Here is a 23,504-nt window from a genome sequence, read left to right as displayed (position 1 = left end):
TTACTGGCTTCATACAGCTTAAACTGGCTTTAAGATACAATTTAAATACGACGTTATGGAGGCTTTGAACGGAGGAACAAACAGCTCTGTGAGTGAGAGGAGGAAACTCTCCTCTCTCAGCTCTGATTGTGAGTTTGAGACTCACCAGGAACCAATGAAATCGTTCCTGCACAGACAGGTTTCACATTTATTTTGTTTCATTCTCTATCAGGACTTCTTTGACTTAATAATCAGAGTTTCGTTCTTAGTGATCCGGTTTTATTCATCCACTCTCACTGCTTTCAGTCTGTCTTATTAGAATGTGAATAATCAATAATAAAGGATCTGTGTTGATACTGGAGTTAATTATTACATATTAAATGACATTAACAGTAAAGTAAATTATCTTTACAGATGAAAACAAGGATTCTGTAAATAATCAGAAACTTTCTCAATAGTTTATAAAATAATAACTCGACTCATTATTTTGAGAATGTTTGTCATTATTAATTATTATTTATATTATATTATATATCATTAGTTTAGTTTGACACCCTGAGGTGAATATTTAGAGTTTTTTCTGCTGAGGACGTGGCAGGACGCGGCCGATGTTTTTCTCACCGGTGACTCTCCGCGGTCGCTGCCATTGGTCCACGCCTCGCCAGCAGCCAATCAGGAGCCAGGGCGGTGGGACCGACCTCTCTGACGTCACTGACCGAGAGTGCGCGCTTGCTGAAGTGGACCAATCAGATCGGCCGAGGTGTCCCGGGCGGCACCGGATTGGCTGCGGCAGCCCCGGAAGCAGCTCTGCGGGGCCGGAGTGCGCGATGCTCGGCGGAGAAAAGGAGACGGTCCGGGGCTGAAACACGGTCCGAGTCCAGGTGAAGCTACAGCCGCACAGGTAAGAGCTCAGGTGACTCTCAGACTGTTTAATAACGTGACTCATCTTCATCCTCCTGCAGAGCTCAGCCGGTGGTGATGATGATGATGATGATGATGATGATGATGTCTCCGGTTGTTATTAATACTAACAGTGATTACATCATTTATTACAAAGTGATCAGACAGCAACAGTCAGGCTGATCGATTATAGATCAGATATAACCGGATGTGTTTGTATTAAAGTATAAACTGTGATTAGATTATTTCTGATGATGTCACAGAGAGAAATTCATTCTGTTAATCAATATAATGAGAAACTTTATCAATATTTTCAGAATCAGAAATCCTGTTGTTATTAATACTAACAGTGGTTTAAATTCAACGGGTGATTACATCATTTATTACCAAGTAAGAATTATATAGGCTATAACAATGATTATTGATTATCGAACAAATAGAACAAGTGTTTGTATTTTATATAAATTATGTAAAGTTTCTCATTAAAATGACTTACAGTAAAATAAATAATATGTTTTCAAAGAGGGAAAAAATAAATAACAAAGACTTCTGATCTGCAAATTTTACATTTCAACTTTATTCCAGACACATTAACAATAAAAACAATAAAATACAAACTGCATAGGATTAAAGCACAGACAGACGTGTGACAGACAGACAGGAGGAGATACCTGTCTCACATTTTTACACCCAGTTACTCGACACATACATTTGTACATAAAGTTTCTCAACGCAGCACGAAAAGGTGGAAACGTCACAAACGTCTTATTATTTATTTGTTTATTATTTATTAATGTGATGTTTGGACATTTGGTTCTGAAAATGGTGGAAAACAAACATTTAAATATAAACAAATAAATAAAATCAGACGTTTGTGTCTTTTATCTTTACAGGATTCAAACTGAGGCTAACTTGTGTTTTTTATTAAATATTAATATTATATAATATATATATAATATAAGTTCAAGTCCTCATTCAGTCACAACAGGAGTTATTAAATACTGTGACACAAGTAAAAGCAATAAAAGTATTAATATGTTGTTTAATGTTGTAATATTGGAGCTGAGTTTGAATCCTTTATGTGCTGTGTCGTATTTTATAAACAGATAAATGTTCAGTCTTTATTATAAATGCTCTCTTTGTGTCCGTCAGTCTGTCAGGATGATCCGTCCGTTGCTGATGTGCTTCGTCCTCTGCGTCGTCTTCGGCAGCAGCAAACCGACGGAGAGGAAGAGCCGAGTTCACGATGAAGAACCCCTCAGCCACCTCGAGCACGACGACGGCAAGAACTACGACTACGACCACGAAGCCTTTCTGGGTCAGGAAGAGGCCAAAACCTTCGACAACCTCCCGCCGCAGGAGAGCAAACGGAGGCTGGGGTGAGTCACCTGACTGACAGGAGCTGCGTGTCTTCCTGTAGACTCGTTCAGCTGCAGCCAACTGGAAATCTTCTGGTTTATATTTCCTGGTTCTCAGAGGAAACTGGTTCAACAAGTTCCTCGTGTTTTCTTCAAGTTTACACAGAACACCAAGTTTATTTAAATTACTCAGTTTGGTTCATTTAGTCAGACTTATATATAAAACTGCTTCCTTCAAAAATCAACTGGTTTTCAGGAAATATGTTTGTGTTTTAGTTGAACTGAAGTAAACTTTAGTTTGAACATGGACACAAACAAACAGCCAGGTCGACGTCGGTCTTCAGTGATTGAGCTTCGACCTTTAACGGTAACTTCGCTGTGTCTCTGCAGAATCATCGTGGATAAAATCGACAGCAACAAAGACGGTTTAATCACCGAGGACGAGCTGAAGGTTTGGATCAAGAACGCTCAGAAGAGGCACATTTTCAACAGCGTGGAGCATCAGTGGAAAGACTTCGACACGAACAACGACGGCCGCATCAGCTGGGAGGAGTACAAGAACGTCACGTACGGGAGTTACCTGGGTAACGAAACACGAGACGAGTCACACTCACACCCAGCTGTCTGATTGATTTCCTCCAGTGGTTCTCTGATTGTTACCCTGATCAATACTCTGATCGATTACCTCCAACAGACGACCCCGACACAAACACCGAGTACAACTACACTCATATGATGTCGAGGGACGAGAGACGTTTCCGAGTCGCGGACAGAAACGGAGACCTGATCGCAGACAAAGAGGAGTTCACCGCTTTCCTTCATCCCGAGGAGCACGAGCACATGAAGGACATCGTGGTGCAGGTAAGTGTGATGTCATCGGTGTCGCGTGATGTCACTGATGTCGTGTGATGTCACTGATGTTGTGTGCACCGTCACAGGAAACGATGGAAGACATCGACAAGAACGGAGACGGTTTCATCGACCTGAAGGAGTACATCGGTAAGAGCCACTTTCATCCTTAAAGCAGTTTCAGAAGGTGAGTTTGGAGTTACTGACAGATGTTCCAGATGTGCTTCAGACGGAGGAGGTGGTGGGAGGAGCCTGATTATGGAGGACTCGTATTTGAGCCTCAGCAGGTTCACAGGTCAGAGGTCAGAGGTCAACTTTGACTGAGAGGAAGTCAGCTGATGCAACGTCCTGATTATAGGAGAGAAAGTTTGAATGTCGTCGGTATTGATGGAATCAAACTCAGATTAAATGTAACATTTAAAACCTCGGTTCTCTTTAGCACGTTATGATCAGACTACAGACTGAAGCTCTCACACTGGACAGCCTCTGATCAATATTTATTGATCACCTGCATCGGGAACATCACTTCCTTTCTATCAGTTGCATGCTGGGAAGTTTTGTTAAAGGGAAACAATGTGAGTGTAGCTTCAGTTCGGTCAATATCACCAGACTTTCATCCCTAAAGTCGGTCCAACCTCAACTAAAAGTGAGTCAATAAACAATAATCACTGAAACTGTATTTAATAATTGAGTCTGCAGGACGTCTGATTTTAGAGAAAGGGAACTACCAATAAATCCTATGTTCTGTCAATGACAATAAAACAAATGTTGAATCCTTGAAGGAAACAGTGTGAGTGTGTTTCAGTGAGCTCACTCTCTCTGGTCTGTAGGAGACATGTACACTTCAGAGGACGTAGAAGAAGATCCGGAGTGGGTGGCGTCAGAGCGTCAGCAGTTTTCTGAGTTCAGAGACAAGAACAAAGATGGAAAGATGGACAAAGAGGAGACTCTGGACTGGATTCTTCCGTCTGACTACGACCACGCCGAAGCTGAAGCCAAACACCTCGTCCACGAGTCCGACGTCAACAAGGTCCAACTCTCAATCCCACAATGCTTCACGTCTGCCTGCTCAGCCTGACGCCGTTTTCACCTGTTTTAACGCCTGTTTTTTTAATCTCTTTGTTCAGGATGGAAAACTCACCAAACAGGAAATCCTCGACAAATACGACGTGTTTGTTGGAAGTCAGGTGACGGACTTCGGCGAGGCTTTACTACGACACGACGAGTTCTAGAGACTCGATGTTCAGATTCAAAACACGACGGCACTCGTGTTTTTGAAGGATAATTTATTTTGTGAAGCTGCAGGAGACAAAAAAAACCATTCTGGTTTTAAAGAGCTTCCACTGCTCGGTTTGATGTTTTTATATTATTTCACTTCTTTATATTCCGTCCACGTTCGGGTTGTTTCTGCTCCGACTGACGACACAGAATCTGGTTTGAAGTGTTTTCCTGCTGCTCTGTCAGTCCACTGATCTCTCCTCCGTTTGGTGCCTCACTTTTTACCTGTAAACCTTCTGTTTCCTTTCTGTTCATGGTGCCATCGAGGGATTTACACTAAAGTTTTGTTTCTGTTCAGAACTTTGATTTATTGAGAAAAATGTCTTGAACTGTTACTTTTTATATTACTGTTAAACTTATTTACAGTTTGAACTTGCACACGGACAGAAAGTCGCTGAGTCATATTTTGGACTTTATGCTGTACTTTGACTTTCACAGCCTGTTTATCAATAAAAATATAAAGTTTTAATGTTGATAAGCGTTTATTACGGTGTTCTACAATAAAATATATTTTATTTTGTACGAACAACATCTGAGTCTCCAGACAGTATTTCCACACTGTGAACCCAGAAATGTTGAGTACCCCAAACTTTTATGTTAGAAATGTTCAGTCTGGGTCTCCAATGTTTACAATCTAACAAATGTTAAACTATATGGACAATGTCTTGGACAATATATAAGTGGTTTTGGGGCTTATTGAAGATTATGAATCAATTTCTGACACTTTCAAAATACAAAATGGAAGTTTAGACCCGAAGTGTCCATATTTCAACTCCTCAAACAACAAAAATTTTGAGTTGATTTTGACGTTTTTTATACGCTTAATGCAAAACAACAGCAGCAAGTCCAATGTATTAATCATATATAATAACCATCACAATCATACTGTACACTTCTAAATAAGACACACGAACAGAAACAATCACATCTTCTCTAAACATGTTCTAAATTAAGTTTCATTTCATCCTATGAGACATTAAAGTGTTAAAATCAGTATTTCTCTGCAGGGTAACTGGAGTCTAACAGACCTGAGATCTGCACTGGTTTTAAAAGAAATGTACTGAGGCAGTTTCTGCTGGAGACCTTTATAAATAAAACTGACTGAATGTGGTTTTCTTCTAGTTTCTAGTGAGTTCACAAGTTGCCACCATAGTTTCTCATTCCCAGGTCGTTGGTGTTCGGTTTGTCACAATCTGAAACTACACCACTAGATGACACTAAATCCTACACACTGGGCCTTTAAGCTTATGAGCCAGGTGCCCCTCCAGCTGTGTAGGAGACAGACTGCTGTTTAATTTACAAGTATTTATAACACTGGTTCCCAACATGGGGGTCTGGACCTCCACTAGGGGTCGCCGAAGCTTCACAGGGGGGTTGTAAGGCCTTTAAAGAACACTTTATATTTATATACAGAAGGCCTAAATCTCAGCATTTTGTCTAATTCTGTGAAGAAAACTAAATGAAATTGTTTGGTTGGATAAAATGTACGATTGTTAAAAAATAGAAACCTCTAATGTAATATTTACAGGAAATAATCTACTCTACTCAAAATTCATTTAAACTGCTCGTTTGCATTCAGAACCAATAGATCCACAGAGGATGCCCTCTCCACCACCCAGCCTGCTGGACCTGAGTACCACACTCTGGATATTGGACTTCCTCACAAACAGATCCCAGACACACCGCCTCAACAGTGCTCAACACTGGAGACCCTCAGCGCTGTGTGCTCAGCCCCCTCCTGTTCACGCTGTTGTACACCCAATGACTGCACCCTTACATTTATTTTACCTATTAATCAATTTTACTGTATATATATATATTTTGTTTTTGTTTGAAGGAAACTGCGACCTGTATTTCAATATACAACCCTGCGTTAAATAACCTTGTATCCTCTTTCGAGAGCAGCAGGTGGTCGGCGGATATAAAATCCAATAAGAACCTTTTAGTTTTCAGTCCGTGTGACTTCTAATCCGGATGTTTAAGATTTACCTGAGCAGGTGGTCTTCCTCAATCCTCCAAATCCTCAAAACATTGCCACAAAATCAGATTAAAGACAGAAAGACTCAACAACTCCCACTAAACCCGTCTAATCTGACAACAAGGATAAAGACGTAAAACCCTCAACTCCTCCGTCACTTCATCTGCAGCTCTTCAGAGGGTCGAGGAACGAGTCAGACCTGCAGATATCAAGGTACTTTTATTATTTTATTACTGTTATTTTCTAAAATAAATCATCTTCATCTGATCTTCAGGGGACAGAAGTTGAAGGAAAGTGTCAACTCAATAAAGATAAAGGTGTGTTTCTGAATTAATATAACCTCATGGAAGACGCTGATGATAACTGATCCTAATCGTAATGATTGATCTTCAGAGCTGGGGCTGTATCATAACCAGGCTGTGAGCGTTATGAAGTATGGGTATGATACGACCTCAGTTTGGAGGTGATTCACAGCAGCCTGAAACACTGAACTCAACAAACACCTTTGTGCATATAAATCAGTTTTTACATTTTTATAAGAAGCTGTGAAACTCTGATTTTAACCACCATGTGGAGCAATGTGTCTTCAGTTTTAGATGTAGAATTTTATTTTGCTTGTTCTGTTGTTTCAGGGTTAAAGGACCAGCGTGCACCTGTCACATCGAGGAGGCGGCCCGAGGAGATTTCTGTGTTTGTTATCATTAAATCAACCACAAGAGAACAGAAACAGACAATACACTTTGATTTTAAATTTAGTCTCTAGTTTGCTTTTTCATGTCAAATACACATTTTTTATTTTTGTATCAATTTGTCCTCTGCACTGCAGAGTCAGTTATCCCATTAAGAGAAGTGACCTAGGGGCTTTCCTTTACTGCAGCCACACTTTTAAATCTCATGTAAAATTGTTGAGTCATTTCCAGTTAAATCCAAAACACCACACAGCCTGCGATCAATATCAGTATCAATAAACAAAACAACTTTTAATCTGTTAAAATGTGATAACACGAGCGGTCCAAATGGTTGAAAACGTTTTTGAAATTACAGTGACTTTTCTATAAAATCCGGTTAAATTCAGATATATCTTAGTGTCTTTGTCCATAAACATTATTTAGATTAATTCATTAATATTAATTATTTTGAGTGGAGTTCTGTGTATTTGTTCATAAACATTCAGATTAAATTGAAGGTTTTTTGAATGGAGTTCTGTGTATTTGTTCAAAAACATTCAGATTAAATTAAAGGTTTTTTTGAATGGAGTTCTGTGTATTTGTTCATAAACATTCAGATTAAATTAAAGTTTTTTTGAATGGAGTTTGGTGTATTTGTTAATAAACATTCAGATTAAATTAAAGGTTTTTTGAGTGGAGTTTGGTGTATTTGTTAATAAACATTCAGATTAAATTAAAGGTTTTTTGAGTGGAGTTCGGTGTATTTGTTATAAACATTCAGATTAAATTAAAGGTTTTTTGAATGGAGTTCTGTTTTTTTTTTAAAAAAAAATTAAAATAAAAAAAAAGGTTTTTAATAGGGGTTTTTTTTTTTTTAAAAAAAAAAAAAAAAAAAAATTTTTTTATTGGGTTTAAAAAAAATTTTTATAAACATTCAGATTAAATTAAAGGTTTTTTGAATGGAGTTCTGTGTATTTGTTCATAAACATTCAGATTAAATTAAAGGTTTTTTGAGAGGAGTTCGGTGTGAAGTCCTCCCCATCATGACGGAGCGGAACTAATGTTCGTGCTGTGTTTCCTACCGGGAGAGGATCGCGGTTGCACGCGGGAACCCTGTGCGAGATGGCGGTCGACACACAGACCGTTTAGGACCGTTTCAGATCCGCCGTGTTGGTGAACTTTCTGCCTTATCGTAGTCCTGATTCTGACCCGAGCTATGGAGGGGGGCAAACCGAACCTAGCCCTGGTCTACCAGGCGGTCCAGGCCCTGTACCACGACCCGGACCCGGCCGGGAAGGAGCGAGCCTCGGTGTGGCTCGGAGAGCTCCAGAGATCGGTAAGAAAATGGGGAGAGGCCGGAGGACCGGAGAGGGGGGACCGGCGGCGTGGAGCACGGAGGAGTCGGTGGCGGGGTTTAATGTGGGCCGCCTCGGAACCGGGTTCTGATAAAGGACGAGTGGACCGAACTGCGCAGTCTCAGAGGAGCTGCAGGTAGCCGTTAGCAACATCGCTAAGCTAAGCTAAGCTAAATGAATGGATGCAAAGAGCGAGCGTTAGCTGCGTGTTAGCCCGGGCGGGCTGTCAGAACCGACCGGAACCCGCGGTCCGAACCCGCACTGTAATGTAAATAAAAACAAAATGGCAGACGGACGTTGTGTTTGGGTCTCGGAGGAGTTCGGAGGAGTTCGGAGGCCCGCTCGGCTACTGCTGCTCACCAGCTAGCTCCGTTAGCGTGCTAGCGCGGCTAGGCTAACTGCCACAGTAAAGTTTACTGTCTGACTTCACGTCACTGATCGAACCGATACAGATATCGATCGCTGGCTCGTGTGTGGCTCCGGTGAGCGGGCGGCACCGGGCCGAGCTGCAGCCGCAGGTACCGGCTGTGTACCGGAACCGGTTGTTAATATAAATGCGGGTATTGGGTCTGTGGTGCTGAATGAGGAAGCGCTTTACAGCTGATGGGGGAGAACTTGCTGCTGACATTACTCTGGGTTCACTCCACTGTTTCAGGGCGTGGCACAAACTCACAGCAGGACCTGGTCTCATGAATCCAGCTGTTACCTGCTGTTAACTGGAGCTGGTTCCGTCTGTGTCCGGGTAACCGGGCTGGACCCAGCGCGGTGTGTTCAGGTGCTGCAGGAAGGGATCGATATTCACATTCAATCTGAGTGAAACTGTTTAATGACAGCTCAGTTAGTAAACAATAACAAACAAACAATAACACAAAGTATCCGGAATATTTTACAGTATTTTCTCACGCCCCTTTTATTTACATGTTTTGTTGTTGTTGTTGTTGTTGTCAGTCTGATTACAGCTGTGTATCTGCGAGAGTCTGACGATACGATACGGTTCAATATATTGTGATTCTGTAAACAAGACGATAAAATCTGAGTTTAATACAACCAGAACAGTGAGATCTTATTTATTTATTTTTATTACAGCGTTTGTTTACAGCACTGAGTGGTTGAGGGTTCGAACTCCAGAATCAATACAGTGTTAATCACAAAATAAATTATACACGAAGACGATACTTCCAGATATTTACTCACACTTTTATCCAACAGTGAACGTTGGACGTTATCCAGCATCACGAAATACAGGACAACCTGTGTGTGTGTGTGTGTGTGTGTGTGTGTGTGTGTGTGTGTGTGTGTGTGTGTACAGGTAGCCTCTGTCACCATGGTAACCACCGTCACCAGGGTTGGGAACAGAAATTTGGTTCCAAGCTGACAAGAATCGGGTGTAAAACCGTAAAAGGAAACTGAGTTTTACGTCTGCGTCTCGGTCCCTGAACGCAACGTGGCAGCGTACGGTTTCCTGTGATGTGATTGGCTGTCGGGGCGTAGTGACGAGATTTCACTGGAGCTGTCGCCGACTAAAGATCTTCCTAGTCGACTAGTTGATAATATTACTGTAATAATCGTAATCTTTATATTTGAACGCTAACAGAAACAGCCGTAATGATTCTGAACGATCAACACACAGAATCAATAACTTCCAACGGACTGATCGATACGATGGATGATCGATAACGTTATCAGTTAATTAATTAACTGGATACAAACTGGCTCCTCTTCCTCAGTTTCATTCCCCTCCTGTCGCTGCCTGAACCCGCCGGCTCTTCGTCCCCAGAGTCACAGTCCTGGTCGGAGCCGCCGGGAATCAGCCGGCCTCCGTCGGTCCGCCCCGGTTCTGTGGCTCGTTCGGGCCCCGGCAGTGTTCTCCGCTGCGTCCCTCGGCTCCCACGCTGGTGTTGATAGGACCACTAGCTGCATGGTTAATAACCTCATTAACATGCTCTGATGTCTGCAGACTGCAGAGCTGCACTAAAAACATCACAGACAGATATTGTGATTGTGGTTTGATTGATCAATAATGTGGGACTGATCAGTTTTCCATCACAAATTTAACTTTGGCAGAAAAAAAGGTTTATAATCACGATGATGTGACATTTTTGGGGCGTCTGCACCAACCGGGATTACCAGAACGACGGTACTTCACTGTAAAGCTGCAGCTTCTCTGATCAATAATGCAGCCCTGGTGTCTACGCAGCGGCTCCTGTTGGGTCGTACTGTTGCTTTAAATCTGGCTCTCAAACTCTAATTGGGTCAGGGGCCACTGCTGCTATTGTGATGTCATACGGGGCCACTTCAGCCTTCAGGTGCTCCCAGGAAGCACATTATTCTGAAAATATCTCCAGTACTAACGTCATGATTAACAAAATAAAATCCGAGTGCAGATAACGAGACCTGGTGAGAGGCTTCAGGTCTGAGCTAACGTTGTTTCCCAACCTGAGGGGCAGGACCCCTACATGGGTCATAAGATCAGTCTGAGAGGTCCAGGTGTTTTTTTTTTATATAAAACAATCTTTGATTCTTGTGAATTCATAATAAAACTTTATTTGTACACAAAGTGATTTACAGAGAGCAGAAATTATACAGAATAAAAACAAAAAACAATGACATCATCCAGCACGTGAGATAAAAACAAGCTTTAATATTAAATAATGTTTTAGGGCATCATGGATGTTTCCTGTCTAATTAAATTAAATCTTAGTTAAAGGAAATATTAGGCAGCATTTCACGTCTTCCCGCCCTCGATGCCACGACACAGTTTAAGATTGTTTACATGTAATATCGCAACGTCCTCAACAATGAACCAACTTTCCAAACTCTCGTAACAGAAGTGGGTTTACAATATGGCCGCTGAATCGTTGACTCCATCACTGACAGTCGCTGATTTAATTAATTAAACTGGTCGATTTGTAAAAAGTCTGAATTCCTACTTCATCAGGTCCGTCCACAAGACGACGGGCAAACAGCTTTTAAAATGCTTGTTTTCTGAATGGAGTTTGGTTGATGAGGGGTTACACTAACTGAAGTAAAACCAACAGCTGGAATTAAGTAACAGACACATATTTTCCAACTTCCTCTCTTACTGTTCCAGTGCGAGTCTGGCTCTTTACTCCTCCAGGGTCCTCCGGGCTGGACCTCAGCAGCTCCGCCCGGTTCACACATTGCTCCATTACCTGTACAGTCCCAGTCACCTGCTGAGATCTGAACCCATCTGACATGATTGAGCAGCTGCAGAGAAAAATAAAACCATGTAGAGTCTGCAGGGTTCCCCGGTGTCCTGGCTGAAATATCACTCGTGATTGGTTTGTTCATGATGACCTCACAGAGCAGAGGTCCGCTGAGAGCTGTTCAGGTGTACACAGGTGTAATAACATCACTTCCTGTCCCGTCCTACAGATGTATGCGTGGGAGATCTCCGACCAGCTGCTGCAGCTCAAACAGGATGTGGAGTCGTGTTATTTTGCTGCTCAGACGATGAAGATGAAGATCCAAACGTCGTTCTACGAGCTTCCACCTGAGACCCACAATGCACTGCGAGATTCACTGCTAACCCACATCCAGAACCTCAAAGACCTGTCACCCATCATCGTCACACAGGTAACACGTCCTGAGTGCCTGTTCCTCTGGAGGTAACAGGTTCCTCTGCAGGTAACACGTTCCTCTGCAGGTAACAGGTTCCTCTGGGAGGTAACAGGTTCCTCTGCAGGTAACAGGTTCCTCTGGGAGGTAACACGTTCCTCTGCAGGTAACAGGTTCCTCTGGAGGTAACGCGTTCCTCTGGGAGGTAACAGGTTCCTCTGGGAGGTAACAGGTTCCTCTGCAGGTAACAGGTTCCTCTGGGAGGTAACAGGTTCCTCTGGGAGGTAACAGGTTCCTCTGGGAGGTAACAGGTTCCTCTGGGAGGTAACAGGTTCCTCTGCAGGTAACACGTTCCTCTGCAGGTAACAGGTTCCTCTGGGAGGTAACAGGTTCCTCTGGGAGGTAACAGGTTCCTCTGCAGGTAACAGGTTCCTCTGGCAGGTAACACGTTCCTCTGCAGGTAACGCGTTCCTCTGCAGGTAACAGAATCGGTCCCCCAGAATAAAGAAAGGATCTTTCGTTCCTCTCTTCATTTTGTTTCTTTTTATTATCGTCACATTAATGTTAAAACACTGATGTTACATTGATGCACCTGCAGAGAACCCGCAGTCCTCAGTTGAGGATGTTTCTGTTCAGGATGTTTCTGTTTGTCAACCTTTGGGTGGTGGGTGTGTAGCCTCCAGCCAGTAACAACAGTGCGCAGGGTGTGAATGGGGACGTAGCAACCAGGTGTTAGGTGGTAACCAAGAGGAAGCTACGAGGGGGAGGAGCTAACTTTGGACACTTACCAACCTTCTGCCTTTAATGTTTGCTTCCTGCAGTGAGAACAGTCTCTCTGTAACTCGTGTTGTGACATCAGATTCACCTTTCACAACCTGACCAGTTCCTCATGCAGCCTTTGATTTGCTCAGAGAGGAAACTGATCAGATCCGCTCAGTTCTTCTGTAACTAAACATCAGTTATTACTGTAACAGTGGTTCTCATCCAGACAGAAAAATGTGCCCTATTTTAATTTCAGTGTTATTTAACTGACTAGAAGTTGAATGAGAGAATGTATAATATTGACAATCAGTAGTTATAATGCAGTTATAATAATGACTCTGTGATCAGACTACTGACTCTTTATTTTGTGTTTATGTAGGAAATGAAGATGTTTTTAACTCTCTGTTGTCTCTGTGTGACTCTTTTCTCTCTCAGCTGGCTTTAGCCATCGCAGATCTCGCCCTTCAGATGGCCTCGTGGAAAGGATGTGTTCACACGCTCATAGAAAAGTAAGAATACACATAACCGTCCGAGCAGTCGGCAGAAAGCGGTTACACAAAGAACGAGTCTTTCAAGCGTAGACGTGTGTTTAACCCCTCTGATTTACCTGTCCGTGTCTCCTCCCCCTCTCAGGTACAACAATGACATCAGCTCGATGCCCTTCCTCATAGAGATTCTCACTGTGCTGCCGGAGGAAGTCCACAGTCGATCTCTACGAATCGGAGCCAATCGTAGGACAGAAATCATTGAGGATCTGGCGTATTACTCCAGCACTGTGGTGACCCTGCTGGTCAGTTATCTCACGCTTTTACTCTTTATTTTATATCATTACATCATATTATATTAATGCAGTGCAGAGCTATTCACCTGTATTATGTAGGAAAATACAGGTATTAGAACGGGACATTTAAAATCTTCTTAATTCTTACAAGTCTTACTTCTTCTTGCCAGTAGGGGGCGCTATGAGTACGACTGAACATTGGCATGTAGCTGTTGTTTAGGGTGGGACTCGTATCAAACACAAGAAGTTTGGTGGAGACAAAACTACACTGAAGTTATGACAACTTGGCGCCACGCCCACGCCATTTAAAAGACACAACTTTTAATCGTGATGGTCTTTAGAGTGCGCTGACCGGATCTGAAGTCGATCCGATTAATTCCCTAGGAGGAGTTTGTTACAATGTGTCGCCTAAAATGTCCACTAAATTCAAAATGGCTGACTTCCTGTTGAGTTTTCCTACATATATCTGTAAAACATGCCATGGGGGCTGTGTTTAGGGGGCGTGGCACAACGGCCTGGCCACGCCCCCTAAACACAGCCACATGCAAGAACCATATAATACGTACATTTTTGCAACCGCTGAATTTTGTGTCGTGTGTGATTCACATAAATATCGTAGAATGACGTCAATAAAGCATTCACAGGGGTTCCTACGCGTCCTGGAAAACCTGGAATGCCTGGAAAAATAAAGACTAGTTTTGCAGTCATAGAAACACCTGGAAATTGATGAAAATGACAAAATATTCTGGAAATAATCTGTGTTGACCCGTCACTCAGATCACTAATGTGAACCTGGGAGCGTATTTAGTTGAAAACTCTTGGCGGGTTTGTCAGACGTCCAGTGGAACGGCCCTGATCATCATCGTCACGCTGTTTGTGTTTTTCTTTTTAGACGACGTGTGTGGAGAAGACGGGTATCGATGAGAAGATGTTCATCAAGGTGTTTCGCTGTTTGGGAAGTTGGTTCAACCTGGGAGTCCTCGACACTAACTTCATGGCCAGTAACCAGCTGCTCATGGTCCTCTTCCAAGTCCTGGTGAGTGTCACTGTTTTATTCTGTTTCCTGTTGACAAACCGGACAGGAACTATCCGACAGACTGACGTTCTTTCCTTCTCCACAGCAGAGGGATGAAACCTCCACCAACCTCCACGAGGCGGCGTCGGACTGCGTCTGCTCAGCTCTCTACGCCATAGAAAACGTCGACACCAACATGGCGTTGGCTCTGCAGCTGTTCCAGGGCGTCCTGACGTTGGAGACGGCGTATCACATGGCTGTGGCCCGAGAAGACCTTGACAAGTGAGGACACACAGGAACCTGGTCCAGATTGATTCAGTGTAAAATATCAGTGTCGTCAGGTTCATTCATGTTTGACTTCTGTCCTCAGAGTGCTGAACTACTGCAGGATCTTCACCGAACTCTGCGAGACATTTTTAGAGACCACAGTCAGGAGTCCAGGTCAGGGTATGGGAGACCTGAGGACACTGGAGCTGCTGCTGATCTGTGCAGGACACCCTCAGTATGAGGTACAAAAATACCCACAACACCAGTAACATTACCACTACACCTCCCCCAGTACGACGTACAAAAATACCCACAACTCCACAGTACACCCACAATACGAGGTACTAAAACACTAGTCCTGCTGTTCTGGAGATGTCCTTTAAGTTATTATAATTCTTGTCTTTGTGTTCTGATCCAGGTTGTGGAGATCTCCTTTAACTTCTGGTACCGCCTTGGAGAACATCTGTATAAAATTAACGATGCAGCTCTTCACACCATCTTCAGACCGTACATCCAGAGACTTCTGCACTGTTTGGCCCGACACTGTCAGCTCGATCCAGACCACGTAAGTCCCCCGATCCAGTCTCCACAGAACCAGAGACTTTGATCTGAAGTCTGGATTCAAACACTGTTTAAAGTGTTTGTTATAATAATTAAAGTTGTTTTTATTGGACAGGAGGGAATCCCAGAGGACACCGATGATTTCGGAGAGTTCAGGATGAGAGTCTCTGACCTCGTTAAAGACGTCATCTTTCTCGTTGGATCCATGGAGTGTTTCTCTCAGGTACCTTTTAGTTTTAATCCACAAATCAACAACAACAAAACTCAGTGGTGATGTTCTACGTTAAAATCTGTTGTGTTTGTTCTCAGTTATATTCTACGTTAAAAGAAGGGAACCCTTCCTGGGAGGTGACGGAGGCCGTTCTCTTCATCATGGCTGCGATTGCTAAAAGTGTTGATCCGTGAGTATCTGAGTCTCTTTATCATCCAGAGCAGGAAGTACAAACAGGAACGTGAGGATCACCTGTTCCTGAAGCGCTGCTGTAAACTGAGACGCTAACGTCAGCTGTCCCTGTCAGTTACTGTCAGTTACTGTCAGTCAGTCGTTACTGTCAGTTAGAATACAACCACAAGCAGCTCGTTTCACTCCACTTCTCCAACTTACTGGATCTGACATTATATGTGTTTGTGTAATTAATTCATTTCACATTCAAATCACACCAATGATTCATTCAGAGACTAACCAACCACTTTCAGATGGTTTAATTAAGATATCATCAGTCTCTATAGAATGACTATAAAAGGTTAAAGAGAGAGAAATACTCGAGGTTAATCTGCGTCCTCTGACTCTGTTTGTGTTCATCTTTCAGAGAGAACAACCCGACGCTGTCGGAGGTGTTGCAGCAGGTGGTTTTACTTCCAGAAAGCGTCCACATGGCGGTTCGTTATACGAGCATCGAGCTGGTCGGAGAGATGAGCGAGGTCGTGGACAGAAATCCAAGATTCCTCGGTACGAGCTCATCATTTCAAACTTCAACCTGCTGCTGGGTTTCATCTGTGGTTCACACTGATGTTTAATCTCAGGGTTGAACTGTATTCTGTCTGTGTGCCAGTCTGTCTGAGTTTCACTTCATCAATAGAAAACAAACCACCACTGAGAGCTTATGAGGAGACGCCTTAAAGTCCAGGTGAAACAGAAATCAGAGCTGTTTGCTTCCTTATATTTATATAAAAATGTATATAAAAGGGAGGGACTTGTTGCAGACATGTGACAGTCCAGCAGCTGTAGTGGATCCATTAGCTGACTCTGTTTTACTGGGAGCTTACTGGGACTGAATGCAGCATCTGATGCTGACGGAGACAGTTTGACTGCAGGGAATAAAGGACTGAAGTGGTTTTATTGTTGCTTTTGGCTCCTGACACCCCGGGGTTAGTCATCTAACTTTAGCTGCACAAGATAACTAGCTAACAGCATCTAACATTACCGTTATTATTATTGGTTAAAATCAGTTAATTCATGGTTACTTAATTCTAATTTGTAAATGTTTTGGCATACGTTGTTAAATAGAGGAACAATATAACTGAGGATGTGGTCTTAAAGGGTTAAAATTACATTTTTCATTTCACCTGGACTTTAAAGTCACAACAGTAAAATGTGCAGCATTAGCTGTCGGGGAGCTTGCTGTCTGAAGGCTGTGGACATTTTCCACCGTAACTTCAGGAATAAACACTGATTTTAAGGTCAGACACTCTCTCTGCTGCTCTGTTTGTTTTGCCTCCGTCACTGCAGATAGTTCGTCGGTGCTCTAAAGTCAGACAGCGTGCTAACTAAAAAATCTAATGCAAGAATGAGTGGCGCATACAGCTTCACCTGTAAACTGGTTTATTTCCTATTATAAGCTCAGATCAGTTGTTGTTTGTCAGTGGATTACCTGATTGATCTCTTCCTTCCTCTTCCTGTCAGACCCGGTGTTGAACTACCTGATGAAAGGTCTCAGAGAGAAACCTCTGGCGTCGGCAGCGGCGAAGGCGATCCACAACATCTGCTCAGTGTGCAGAGACCACATGGCTCAACACTTCCAGGGTCTGCTGGACATCGCTCGCGCCCTCGACTCCTTCGCCCTGTCCACCGAGGCCGCCGTCGGGCTGCTCAAAGGTACTGCACCTGTAGAGTTATCTTCTCAACCTGTCTGCTTACTTTACAGTGGACTAAGTTAGCATAGCCAGAAAAACAAGTATTTTAAAAGTTGTTTGCTTGCAGTCAATAAACGTGTGTCAATAACGCATTTGGTGCGAACACATCATCACTCTTCTGCCCACCACTGACCGTTCTTCAAAGACCACCTCATGGCTGATCAGGGACCAGTATCAGCTGCCGATCGACACGTAAAAGGACCGTGGTCGTAAACTATATTGATTTGTTGTTATTTCCCTGCGCAGGGACAGCTCTGGTCCTGGCTCGTCTTCCTCTGGAGAAGATCGCAGAGTGTCTCAGTGATCTCTGTGCTGTTCAGGTCCTGGCTCTAAAAAAGGTCCGTCTGTGTTTCTGTGACAGTTTTTAATATTAATGATTTATTGATTGTTTGTATTTAATAGACAATGAGCAAAAACAAATATTCAAACTAAAACCAGTTTTTGTTTTGGGGCGGTTTCAGCTTCTGGCTGAAGAATCTACAAATGGTAAATCAGCCGATCCCACCGTCTGGCTCGACAGGCTGGCTGTTATCTTCAGGTGAGTTTACCTGTTGTTTGACCTGTAGTCAAATGTATTATTCAAACTTTATTCAAATTAGGAAGCAGCAGATAGTGAACAGTGTGTTTGTGTTTCATTCAGACACACAAACCCCATCGTGGAGAACGGACAGACGCACCCCTGTCAGAAAGTCATCCAGGAGGTAAAACACCTGCACTCACCTGAGCTTCACCTGCAAGAGCCATTGGAATATTTACACATACAAATTATTTTATTTATAACCTTAATCATGTGACACACAGTCATCAGATATGTTACTAATACATTTTACCTGCATCATGTGACTCACCTGTACTGCCCTACAGAGGCTGACTGCACTCTTTTTTGACTGTTCTTATTAAATATCTATTTTCTAAGTAACTGCAGATACTCTTTGTATTAGCATAAACAGATATATAGGTAGTGCAAAGGCAACTCAGCTTATAATCCACAGATGGAGTCAGTCACAGTTCCCAGTGGAGAACATGAAGATTTGTTCCCCCTTTGTCCTGAAATTGTTGAGAATTCAGGATTTACAGACACTGAAGCTGTTTGGTTGTAGGTTAGATTTAGTAGTTTCTGTGAGTTATCTCAGTTCCCACCATGAGCAGGCGCTTGGCGAGAGCGGCAAGGAAAAAACGTCTTTCAAAGAGGCAGAAACCTCGAGCATCTGAAGCGTTGTACATACCTCACCTGTGTGATGTGACTCACCTGTAGATCTGGCCGGTGCTGTCGGAGACTCTGAACACTCATCAGGCTGATAACAGGATTGTGGAGCGATGCTGTCGCTGTCTCAGGTTTGCTGTAAGATGTGTCGGGAAAGGCTCCGCCTCCCTCCTGCAGCCGCTCGTCACTCAGGTGAGTTTTCAGTGTTTTTATTGTTGCAGTGCCAATAGTTTGTTTTCCTGATGTGTGAGCAACAGGTTGACCAGTTAATTCAGTAGTGTATCTACCTGTTCACTTGTTTTAACACACCTGATTCTCATTGGATGTTGTTGTCATCAGATGGTGAGTGTGTACCAGGTGTATCCACACTCCTGCTTCCTGTACCTGGGCAGCATCCTGGTGGACGAGTACGGCATGGAGGAGGGCTGCAGACAGGGACTGCTCGACATGTTACAGGTAAACACTACAGACCAGGTAGACACACACTTGTCCACCAGGTAAACATATGATGTTAACATGATGACCTCGTCCTGTCTCTTCAGGCTCTGTGTATGCCGACCTTCCAGCTGTTGGAGCAGCAGAATGGTCTGAGGAATCATCCAGACACCGTGGACGACCTGTTCAGACTGGCCACCAGGTGAGTCTGCAGGTTCATCTGGACAGACAGGTTTATGATTCAGGAACGTCCTCTGATGTCTGTCTGTCTATCTGTTGGTTCAGGTTTGTCCAGAGGAGTCCCGTCACTTTACTCAGCAGCAGCATCATCGTTCACATCATCCAGTGCGCCATCGCTGCCACCTCATTGGACCACCGAGACGCCAACTGCAGCGTCATGAAGTTTGTCCGAGATCTCATCCACACTGGCGTCGCCAACGACGTGAGTCAGCAGAAATAAAATGTTTGCACTGAAAGAAAACATGTAGAGAAAAAGGATTTCAGTGGAGGTCATAGACATCATTATGTAGACGTATTTTCATGATAGATTTTGGGTCACGGCGTACCAAACATTTTGGGGTGAATCAATGTACTGTTACACCCTTCGCCAACATGATGATGATGATGTCTGTCTGCAGCACGAGGAGGACTTTGAGGTGAGGAAGCAGCTGATTGGTCAGGCCATGGAGCAGCACGGTCAGCAGCTCGTCACTCAGCTGATGCACTCTTGTTGTTTCTGCCTGCCGCCGTACACGCTGCCCGACGTGGCCGAGGTGCTGTGGGAGGTCATGGTGTTCGACAGACCTGTGAGTATGAACCGTAACTCGTGGTCAGGTGTGTCACCTGTCGGTCCTCAGGTACTGACGTCCTCCTTTTGTTTCAGACGTTCTGTCGCTGGTTAGAAAACGCTCTGAAAGGTTTACCGAAGGAGACGTCAGGAGGAGCTGTGACTGTCACTCACAAACAGCTGACTGACTTCCACAAACAGGTCACCAGGTGGGATACCAACAACACCTGTAACACCTGTAACACCTGTAACAACAGTAACATAGCAACCAGCAACGATTGGTTGGCCAGAGCAGGAGAGGGGAGTAGTGTTTGTGTAATTGCTGTCACTGCCAGAAGGGGGAGACGGTCCCCAATGCAGGTTTAACTGTGGTGGTCTATATATATATATATATATATATATATATATATATATATAATAATAATAAACCATAAGCTGTCGGTTGGAGTTGATTATCTGATATAATTTACTGATGAGAGGTTCACTGATGGATGTTGAACAGAAAATAATCTGAATCAGATTAAACATCAGAGATCGTGTCAGCAGCTTTACCTGCTGGATCATCGACCCCGTCAGAGGTTTCTGCCTCACACTGCTTTCATTAAGTTCAGGTGAATAGAAAGCTCCAGTGATGACTCATCTGAAATAGTTGGATCTGTGAGGCGTTCAGGGACATGTTGAACAGGATGGGCTGTTTCACACCAGCAGCCTGCGGCATCTGACAGGTTTCTGTTGAGACACGTTCGTCTAAATGTGAAATGCAGATAAACTGGAGTCCTCACAGCGAGTTCAGACTCGTCCTACCAGAGCTCCACCTGAGCTCTGACAAACTCACCTGAGTTCACCTGAACTCACTCAGCTGCAGGGGGGGGGGTGGACAGCTTCATAGTGAAAACACCTGATGACACAGTTTGGTTCTGTATTGACGTTTGTGTTTCTTCTTCTTCTAGTGCTGAGGAGTGTAAACAGGTGTGTTGGGCCATCAGAGAGTTCACCAGATTGTTCCGATAGCTGCCACGTTCACCCAACACCAGGTAACTATTAACACTGGGAAACCATTTACACCAGGTTACTGTCTAAGTAAGCTGGAACGCCACTAAAAGACAGGAAGATAACAGAAAATAAATGTTTTGCTTTAATTTTACATTTAATTTTGGGGCTTTTTAATGATGAATTAAAGATATTTACACTGTAAAACCAATGAAATGAGCTATAAATACAGATAACTGCTATAATACAAATAATTAGGCTTAAACTTACAGAGGAGTTCTGTTATTAGATTTTTCTTAAGAACTGTAATAAAAGTCCTTATCTGTGAAATGACATTAATTATTGCTGTTTACACTGATAACTGTATTTGGACAGTTTACCGATGCTTATACACTGATAAACAACATTTATTCAACGTTTTTGTTGTGAAAACTTCCAGAATTATACAAGATATCTGTCAATTAACAAACAAATCTATGTACAATTACACACTTTTACTGTTGTCACTAATTTTATATCATTTTAGAAATGTATTAACAGTATTAAACTTGAATTTAATCTATTAAATAAACAGTAAATATCTGATGATGGAATAAAATACAGAGGAAGAATAATGATACTCTGTTTACTCTGCATCAACACTAACTTGTTGTTGTTTTCTTCTCCTTCAGGTTAAATCTTTTGTTGACCAACATTCAGAGGTGACGGCAAAAAGCTGCGACTGCAGACGAGGATCCAAAGGGACGAGATGAAGATGAGGAAGATGAAGGTGGAGGAGGGACTTTGAATGTGAAACAAGACGAATCGCTCTGATGGACTGACAGAGTGAAGACTGATTGGACAGACTGAGTCCTCCACCCCGACCCCTGACCTCACCTGACCTCACCTGCAGCAGGTGTCAGGTGGGCGGGGTCGGGTCCAGCAGGTGGGCGGGTCAGGACTTAGGAGGAGTTCACTAAGTGAACTGATGTGGATCAGTCCTGTTGGATCTTCATCGGTAATCAATCGTAGGACGTGCCTGGTCAACAGTTTTTAAGAGAAGATTTATTTTTGGGACTTTGGTCGTGATGTTTTTTGTCCGTGCCATACAAAGAGCCAAAAGATTTCCCATGATGCTCTTGGCTGAGCGGCTGCCTGTGGAGGCTTAATGCTGGAGGATTTGGCGTCACCTTTGACCTTTTTAACTTTGGTTGAATTTTAGTTGTTTTTCCACAAAGTGAGACAGAGTGAACTCTGGGTAATGAGACAGAGAGACTGACACCATGACATCATCGGTGATGTAGCCTTGTTGTAAACAATAAAAAAAACAACTGAATCAACAACAACGTCTGGTTTTAGTGTTTAAATCTTCCTGTTTGAGACGTTACTGAAGTTGTCCGTCAGCAGCTGCTCCGCCTCTTTCTGTGTCTCTTGTTTTGGATTTTTTCACCCACAGTTCAGAGCAGCAGGTGAGCCGCGTGTGGAGGCTGTTTCTGTGGAGAGTTCGTACAGGACGGCGGAGTACGTGAGCGGATTGTGGTCTAGTTAAACGACTGCGGATGGCATTCGTCTCTGTGGACTCTACAACCGTTAATGCTTTCATACTTCTGTTTCCAGCTGGTATTAGACAAGTGGACGGTTCTAAATACAGTGTGAACGACCGCAGACGCACTGTGATCAGATCAATCAAACCCCTTCCTGAGGTGATCTGGGACGCATGTGACCACATATCCTTTGTAGTGTAAACACTGATGAGTCCTGGGTCACAGAAACATGCTGTCTGATTGGTTCACTGCAATGCAGATTGTGTGTTTGAGCTCTTTTACCTGCAGAGATCAGCCGCAGATGTTTGTCTGTTTCAGCCGATTTGACCTCTGAACTATTAACCACAATATCACCAAAAAAATCACAGAAAGAAACTTTATAACCTTTGTGAAACGCTGTCTGCGACATGTTAACTAATTGGGCCTTTATGTTATTTGTAAATTACGTTACACATTAAGTTATATTCCAGCGTGTTGGCTAACAGATGGCGGTCCATCCTCCTCTACTGCCGTCCAGTGTGAGACACTCGGGCTCAAGCAGCAGTCCCGAGACAGGAGTGACGCACACTTTAATTTCTGTGGCTTTAATGTTTTTCTTCGTCAGATTTGCACACAGTCGGAAAAAAGTAAAAGTGTGCGTCCTGCTCATAAAGTTGTTATAAAATCCCACAATGCACCACAGAGCATCTCTCCTGCAGGGCTGCTGACAGCACTAAGAGACTAAAGCCAGTGTAAGGACAGTAATAATAGACGCTGACAGGGTACAGCCCTATAACAGCGTTTATTTGCATATAGAGCGAGGAAATGAGCACAGAGGTCAGATGTATAAATCACGTGTCCACACAAAAGTGCCACTCGCGCCACTTTCTACGCCATGTTTCCAGATGTGTAAAAACCCAGGCGTGGTGAGAGTGCTTACTGGTGTCTTTCGTTCTGTCTTCAGTCAATGTTTGTCACTGCATAATAATTATTACAATAGTCTTTATATAAATAAGCAAATAAATACATGATCTTTAACAAAAATAGACATTATCCTGTATTATTGAGGAAGAACGTTCAGGTGTGACAGACCGATAAACAGCTCTGTAAATATTGCTAGAGA

At 43.2% G+C, this 23,504-nt stretch overlaps 2 protein-coding genes and 1 long non-coding RNA gene across 3 annotated transcripts; all 3 read left to right on the top strand.

Moving 5' to 3' along the window:
* Nucleotides 1-751: 751 nt before the first annotated feature.
* On the top strand, nt 752-4,833 carry calua (calumenin a). The gene is made up of 7 exons (XM_051392952.1): nt 752-880; nt 2,032-2,258; nt 2,628-2,821; nt 2,932-3,098; nt 3,176-3,236; nt 3,917-4,116; nt 4,214-4,833. The coding sequence occupies exons 2-7, from the start codon at nt 2,041-2,043 to the stop codon at nt 4,316-4,318; spliced, it is 945 nt and encodes a 314-aa protein (XP_051248912.1). The 5' UTR covers nt 752-880; nt 2,032-2,040; the 3' UTR covers nt 4,319-4,833.
* Nucleotides 4,834-8,088: 3,255 nt separating this feature from the next.
* Nucleotides 8,089-22,204, top strand: tnpo3 (transportin 3). The gene is made up of 23 exons (XM_051392947.1): nt 8,089-8,346; nt 11,762-11,962; nt 13,142-13,215; nt 13,340-13,496; nt 14,380-14,523; nt 14,609-14,784; nt 14,873-15,011; nt 15,188-15,334; nt 15,446-15,553; nt 15,640-15,731; nt 16,140-16,279; nt 17,234-17,425; nt 17,710-17,801; nt 17,925-18,001; nt 18,104-18,164; nt 18,719-18,859; nt 19,007-19,123; nt 19,210-19,304; nt 19,388-19,544; nt 19,741-19,908; nt 19,986-20,098; nt 20,840-20,923; nt 21,551-22,204. The coding sequence occupies exons 1-22, from the start codon at nt 8,227-8,229 to the stop codon at nt 20,898-20,900; spliced, it is 2,772 nt and encodes a 923-aa protein (XP_051248907.1). The 5' UTR covers nt 8,089-8,226; the 3' UTR covers nt 20,901-20,923; nt 21,551-22,204.
* Nucleotides 11,975-13,135, top strand: LOC127359148 (uncharacterized). Its single transcript, XR_007882601.1, has 3 exons — nt 11,975-12,136; nt 12,276-12,306; nt 12,386-13,135. It is a non-coding gene; the product is annotated as an uncharacterized LOC127359148 (long non-coding RNA).
* Nucleotides 22,205-23,504: the final 1,300 nt, after the last annotated feature.

The sequence above is a fragment of the Dicentrarchus labrax genome, unplaced genomic scaffold (genome assembly GCF_905237075.1).
Source record: "Dicentrarchus labrax unplaced genomic scaffold, dlabrax2021, whole genome shotgun sequence".
NCBI classification, from domain to species: domain Eukaryota; kingdom Metazoa; phylum Chordata; class Actinopteri; family Moronidae; genus Dicentrarchus; species Dicentrarchus labrax.
The sequence above is the reverse complement of the archived record's forward strand: the minus strand, read 5'-3'. Positions and strand labels throughout refer to the sequence as shown.

Coding starts and splice junctions, on each gene's coding strand:
- calua (XM_051392952.1), top strand. CDS start 2,041: ATGATCCGTCCGTTGCTGATGTGCTTCGTCCTCTGCGTCGTCTTCGGC. Junction 2,822..2,931: donor CACGTACGGGAGTTACCTGG/GTAACGAAACAC, acceptor TACCTCCAACAG/ACGACCCCGACACAAACACC. Junction 3,237..3,916: donor CGACCTGAAGGAGTACATCG/GTAAGAGCCACT, acceptor TCTGGTCTGTAG/GAGACATGTACACTTCAGAG.
- tnpo3 (XM_051392947.1), top strand. CDS start 8,227: ATGGAGGGGGGCAAACCGAACCTAGCCCTGGTCTACCAGGCGGTCCAG. Junction 13,216..13,339: donor GTTCACACGCTCATAGAAAA/GTAAGAATACAC, acceptor TCCCCCTCTCAG/GTACAACAATGACATCAGCT. Junction 15,012..15,187: donor CAGGACACCCTCAGTATGAG/GTACAAAAATAC, acceptor GTTCTGATCCAG/GTTGTGGAGATCTCCTTTAA.